The sequence below is a fragment of the Procambarus clarkii genome, chromosome 53, assembly GCF_040958095.1.
Source record: "Procambarus clarkii isolate CNS0578487 chromosome 53, FALCON_Pclarkii_2.0, whole genome shotgun sequence".
Classification (NCBI taxonomy): Eukaryota; Metazoa; Arthropoda; class Malacostraca; order Decapoda; family Cambaridae; genus Procambarus; species Procambarus clarkii.
The window spans coordinates 14368754-14375747 of NC_091202.1; the positions used below are offsets into that span (position 1 = coordinate 14368754).

Below are 6994 nucleotides of genomic sequence, written 5' to 3' on the forward strand. Positions count from 1 at the left end.
ATTTAAAGCTTTGTTTTTATCTTTGCTAAACTAAAGAGATATTTCTATACTTATAAGCACTTTTAAGTTTTCCTACAGTGACAGCTTCTCTAGTTCTTGCTTGGTCATCTAACTTTCATAAAAAAAACAATATAATAAAATATCTTCAGATATTTACCTTTCATGGTGAAGTGTATTTCTCAAAGAAAATATAATTACCTATGAAGAATATCCAACTGACATTGTGATAGCACACTGTTAGATTAAAGGTAAGTTAATATACCTGTATGTGCCTCGTTATCCTTCAACATTCTCTTAATTATCTTTCCCACTCAAAGTGTTTAGCCTATTATCTGCATGTATCATCTTGTGCTTCTTCATATGTCCATGCTGGCTGAATCACTTCCCATACTCTGGACACTCGTGAAGTTTGTCACCTGAATGCACTAACATGTGCTTTATTATAGTTCCACGTAATTTAAATTTTTTGCCACACTCGGCACATTGAAAAGGTCTCTCATCTACATGCACCTTCATGTGAGTCTTCATACCTCCAAGACGACTGAATCTCTTCCCACATTCTTGACATTTATGAGGTTTGTCACCTGAATGCACTAACATGTGAGTCTTCATACTTCCACGCTGGCTGAATCTATTCCCACACTCTGGACACTCGTAAGGCTTGCCACCTGAATGTACTAACATGTGCTTTATTATAGTTCCACGTTCTCTAAATTTTTGGCCACACTCGGCACATTGAAAAGGTCTCTTATCCACATGCACCATCCTGTGAGTCTTCATAGTTCCACGCTGACTGAATCTCTTCCCACACTCTGGACACTCGTGGGGTTTGTCACCTGAATGCACTAACATGTGAGTCTTCTTATGTTCAAGACGACTGAATCTCTTCCCACACTCTGGACACTTGTGAGGTTTGTCTCCTGAATGCACTAACATGTGCTTTATTATATTTCCACGTTCTCTAAATTTTTTGCCACACTCGGCACATTGAAAAGGTCTCTCATCCGCATGCACCATCCTGTGAGTCTTCATAGTTCCACGCTGACTGAATCTCTTCCCACACTCTGGACACTCGTGAGGTTTGTCACCTGAATGCACTAACATGTGAGTCTTCTTATGTTCAAGACGACTGAATCTCTTCCCACACTCTGGACACTCGTGAGGTTTGTCTCCTGAATGCACCAACATGTGACGCTTCACACTTCCAGCACTGGTGAATACCTTCGGACACTGTGGACACTGGTGAGTCTTCATCTTCTTTATGACTGGTGCAGTTTGTGTCAAGGATGTTGGGAGAAGCGACAAGGCTTGAGTGTTGTTTCTTAGAGTTAGATTTGATGTGAGCACTTAGCGGTCAATTGTGGTGCTTCTTCTTTATGATAGGTGCAGTTTGTGTCAAGGTTTTCTCTTAATACTCGTGCTGGACATCACCGGCGGGTGCTGCTAAAATGGCAGCGGTTGTTTACCCTCTCATCACCTAAGCGTTCCAATGTTTTTGTCGGGTTTCATATATCATTTTCCCTACTTCTTATTTTTTATGTTTATAACTGATCATTTACAATTAACGCTTGTATTTATCCTCATGCTTTTCAATCAAAGAATGTACTTTGGAATTGTTTCTTTAAACATAATGCCACACGAATATACTTTTTGAAGGAAACAGCTCTCCCACAGGGATACAAGATACTCCTTACATTGACAACACAAATTTTTTTGCCATTTCGGACACCAGTTTTGGACGTTTCGCTTATGTGTGCGTGTTCAATATTAAATCGACTATATAATGCTATTAATAATTAAATTATTGTAAATTAAATAATTAAATTATTTATTATAAATAAATACTTAAAAAATGTATATTGTATGTTGTATTAAAAATTAAAAATACGGATGTACCAGTTCAAGTATATTTATTGAGATAAGAAAGAAATACATCTCAAAGGGATAGAGTAGCTTAGGCTATTTCTACCCACCTCTACCTCAAGTCCCTCAAGGGGCGCACAAATTCAGTGAGTACAAATAGACAAATAACATTACAAGAATTCCATTTAACATTGCAGGTTAATATAGTAAGCACAGCATATAATTGTTGCACTCTTGGTCACTATGTGATGGAGTGCGAAAAGATACGTGAATTTAGAGACAATTCTATAACCAATGTTCCAGCGATGTGTCAATATTTCATTCAAAATGATCTGCTACCAGAAATTTTAGCCAAATATCCCCAGTTTGCTAACTGTAGGTAGTAACTAAGTGATTGTAACCTATCCACCGCTTCCCACTGGATGGGGGGCGGTGTGCAGGACAAACATATAAATTGTGACACTAGCTCTCCACATATGTCAGTTGCTTAATTTAGAACCTGTACTTGAGGTCGATCTCAATCCATTGTTGATGTGATGACTTATATTGAATTTTGTAACTGGCTCATCATGATTGTAACTTGCTTAGCTAAATGAATTGTGGGGTTCAGTCCCTGAGCCCATTATGTACCTCTGTAACCCTTTCCACTACCGCACACAAGATGGGTATGGGGTGCATAATAAATGAACTAAACTAACTCTTGGGGCAAAATTCTTGTAGCTCCTAAGTATACTGTCTATCATACCATTATCACACATCCAAACAATTTGATGTGGTACACTACTTATTTCCTTATTTTTATAGTTATCAATAAGTTGACACTCTAATACATAATGTTCTAAGGTGTGGGCGTGCGGCATACTACATAATTTACACTCCTTATCTTTTTCACTGACATCAACACCGTATTGGAGATATATTTGTATCTTAATCTCATGTAAATTGAATCCTTCCAAGTAGACTTTCCTTTACCATAAGTGAAGGACGAATTTGTATTTATTACTGAATAATTCTTAAGTGTGTTACTACTGTCCACCATTGCCATTCTCTTAATCATTTCTTCACCCTCTTGGATCATCTTGATTCATGTTTTTATTTGTTTCAAGGTTAACTGACATACAACATCAACAAGAGTTTTTTCAGTGGCTCTCTTCGCTATGTCATCAACTACTTCATTCAACAGTATTCCCACATGTGAAGGGATCCACATGAATCTTACTTTATACCCAGTTTTTTCTAATTTCTTAACATTCTCTCTACACTCTATCACAATATTCTGATATACTGGGCGTCTGCTATTTAAAGACTCTAACGCTCCTCTGCTGTCAATAATGAAGCAGGCATTTTTCCCACATTTGACTACTTCCTGTAATCCTGCTAATACACCTTGGAGTTCAGCCTGCGTTGAAGAGACATTGTCAGTAAAGCGGCGTCCAATAACAGTATCTACAGTGCCGATGTCAGTGTACTCCCTGATCAAGACTCCACATCGATCCTGCCTTCCCATCCCTATAGCTACTTACCCATCACAATATACATGTAGAGTGTTTTCTGTAGGCAATTTTCTAATTATACAATCATATGTTGCCCTCAGCTCTCCTATTCCATACATACTTTTTTTTCTTTTGCAAGGGAGTAATTACTACATCTACATTACAATCCTCCCATGGTGGTGTGAATTTTCTCTTGGGCACAGCAATACACTCTGTAATAACATCATACTTAATAACATTAGAACATAGGGTATTCATATATGCTCTTTTCTTCATCATACATTGTTCATTACTTCCCACCTTTTGAACCGAGAGGATTAATTCATTAGCTCTCCCACCTCTCATTAATCTAATGGCAGAGGCTACATTTATCTCTACAATTCTATCCCCCAATACTCTGCAGATTCAACTCCATCCTCATTATCTTATTCATAGCATTTCTTGGGCATCCTAAGATAATTCTTATGGCTTCATTTTGTACCTTCTCCAACTTGCCCATCCTACCTTTACCAAAACAAGAAATGACAGATGCAGCATAATCAATAAGAGATCTTACAGTACTCAAGTACATCATTCGTAGCAAGTCTTACCTGGGACGCGGTCGGGTCAAGATCGACTATACCGTATAGTCTGACTGTATAGATCGACCTGCTCCGCACCTTCCCCCCCCCCCTTCCCCCATGATGGGTACTGAGATGGAGACTCAGTCACCAGAAGAACTGGCTACTTCCCACGGCGATATTAACATGGACTCTGAAAGCAGCCAGTCAGACGAGGAGGGCGAGTATCAAGAAGTTCTGACAAGGAATAAGAAGAAACGAAGAAGACAGGAGGCAAGGCGTAGTGTGGACAGTAATGGTACACTTAACGGAAACGACAAGAGAATGAAGAACGACGCCGAGACTGATGCAGACAAACGAACGGAACGATGTCAGGAAGGTGAGGGTCAGCGGAGATGGAGGCTTCTCTTCCCTGCCTCATGCACGCTGGCCTATTATCAGAAGCTGCTGTGGACCGTCAGACTCGGAAGAGAACACCGCAAGTTCGAGCCCCTGCTGAAGGAAAGTGTAAACAGACCTTACTTAACGGTAGGTTCTATGGAGGCAGTGAAGTTTCTTAGCCAGCAAGGATATGATGGAATTGTTATGGAAATACCGGAGGGGAACGAGAAGCTGACGAAGGTAATTATATATTTCTGATAACGGAGGAATGAGACACCGACAGCATTGGGACCTATTTTATTTAATTTTTTAGTAGAAACAAATAAATAAATTTTTTCAGACCATGTTAATGAACAGGATAACTTGTATAATTTTTCAACAGCATAAATACATGTATAACTTGACTACAATGACTTAATAACATTAATACATATGCTTATATCCGGTAACTAAATATAACATGGTCTGCAGAACGCGGAATCCTTATTAACTATTGGTACAAGTAAGGCAAACGTTTACATAATTTTCAAGTAGAATCAGGGCTTATAGAGTATCATATAGTGGCCTAACACATGACAGAAATAATGCGCCAATCCCAGACATAATGTGAAATGGTAAATTACTAGTAGGTGTAGAATACACCTATAGGACAAATTTAACAATACTCTTACAAGTGAGAGTAAGTAGCTGCGGACAGCATAATACTTAGGGGCCGGCGCTGCACCCCCCAGTTTACTAACAATAAAGGACAAAGTACATAGGACTGTGCGTAGGGTCATTTGCCGCTGACCATTGGAAGGGGAGGAGGGTGGGAAAAATTTTTTCTTTGACTTGTGAAGCGGGGCGAGGCTGTAGCAAGAAAGAACGCCTGTCCCCTCCTCGCTTCTTATATAGGCCCCCCACGGCGCTCCGCACGCTGCGCTGCGGATCGTGCTGTGCAACTGTCTTCTCCTCCATCAGAAATTCCTCCGCATTCCTACGTAATGCAGTGGTTATTTTCTGATAACGGAGGAATGAGACACCGACAGCATTGGGACCTATTTTATTTAATTTTTTAGTAGAAACAAATAAATAAATTTTTTCAGACCATGTTAATGAACAGGATAACTTGTATAATTTTTCAACAGCATAAATACATGTATAACTTGACTACAATGACTTAATAACATTAATACATATGCTTATATCCGGTAACTAAATATAACATGGTCTGCAGAACGCGGAATCCTTATTAACTATTGGTACAAGTAAGGCAAACGTTTACATAATTTTCAAGTAGAATCAGGGCTTATAGAGTATCATATAGTGGCCTAACACATGACAGAAATAATGCGCCAATCCCAGACATAATGTGAAATGGTAAATTACTAGTAGCTGTAGAATACACCTATAGGACAAATTTAACAATACTCTTACAAGTGAGAGTAAGTAGCTGCGGACAGCGTAATACTTAGGGGCCGGCGCTGCACCCCCACTCGCAGAGCCAGCTGGCCGGACCCCCCCCCCCCCCCCCGAAGGGGCGAGTGCCTGCTGGCCGCGTAATGTTTTCAATGTGGAAGCATGAAGACCTCTTGCCTGGCATAATAGTGAAAAAAAAAAACGTCACTCCTCCACCGTCCGACGTCCTTAATTGTTTCCTGTTCATGCCCGTCAAGTGACAGCTGCGTGGCCCGTCCATTGGGCGGGCGCTGGACGCGTAAGGAACATCAGCGTGTAGGGGCATTGTCTTCTCATCTGACGTTGGGGGCCTTGCCACCAGGAATGGCGTAGCTGCAAGTTCTGCGTCGCGTGGTGTCATTGAGTTTTTCCTTGTCTGCGTCCACATCCGTGCCCGTACACCCGTTACCTCTGCCGTTAAAAAAACAGTCAGGAATTTCCAGAACTGAAAAAAGGTACAGAGTCGGGCGTACATGGCTGTTAAATGCTGCTAGGTAAGCAGCGTCCTGGAAGTGTCCAATGGAGCCCCTTCTGGTGCATGGGTATACAAGGCGGCCGTCTTGTTGTCCGCGTGTAGTGGGCGTATTACCTCGTGCCTTCCTCGCGTGCTATGCCCCGCCGTGCCAGGACATCCTCGTGTCGTCGTCATTGCTTTTTCCCGCCCGTGCAGAGACTAGCCCAGTGAGGTTGACCCCAGGGCGGGTGAGTAGGTCCTGCGTGTGCCAATCCGAGCAGTCCGTCGGGAAGGTTCATCGTGCCCGATCCTATGCTCTCCGTCCATGAGGTGTTCCCCGATGGTCTGTAGTCGTTCTCGTGTGTGCTTCGCGTGCTGTGCACCGCCACGCCAGGTCGTCCTCGTGGGCGTCGTCGTCGCTGTATCCCGCCTATGCGGAGGCTAGCCTAGCGAGGCTGGCCCCAGTGCAGCTGAGTAGTTCCTTCATTCGCCCATCCGTGCAGTCCATCGAGAGTGTTCTTCGGTGGCAAACCAATGTTCCCCGTCCATTAGGTGTTCCCCGATGGTCTGTAGTCGTTCTGGAAATATTACGGCAGTAAGAGTTGGCAGGGGTGGACATGTGGCATAAGTAGGACAGTGTGGTAAAGCAGGGGAAGGGGGGGGGAATTAAAACGCTACAAAACCAAACGAACAGTGCTCCTTGCAACAAGTTGAAAACAACATGGTAGAAGATTCACTAACACATCAAGTTGAGCTAAATAGTATTTGTGATGGCAAAAACTTGTCAGATGTAGTTTAATGCTGAT

General features: G+C 42.0%; 1 protein-coding gene across 1 annotated transcript; it reads right to left on the reverse strand.

The window, feature by feature from the left end:
• Positions 1-378: 378 nt before the first annotated feature.
• On the reverse strand, positions 379-684 carry LOC138352331 (gastrula zinc finger protein XlCGF8.2DB-like). Its single transcript, XM_069304712.1, has one exon. The coding sequence runs from the start codon at positions 682-684 to the stop codon at positions 379-381; it is 306 nt and encodes a 101-aa protein (XP_069160813.1).
• Positions 685-6994: the final 6310 nt, after the last annotated feature.

Coding starts and splice junctions, on each gene's coding strand:
- LOC138352331 (XM_069304712.1), bottom strand. CDS start 684: ATGTTAGTACATTCAGGTGGCAAGCCTTACGAGTGTCCAGAGTGTGGG.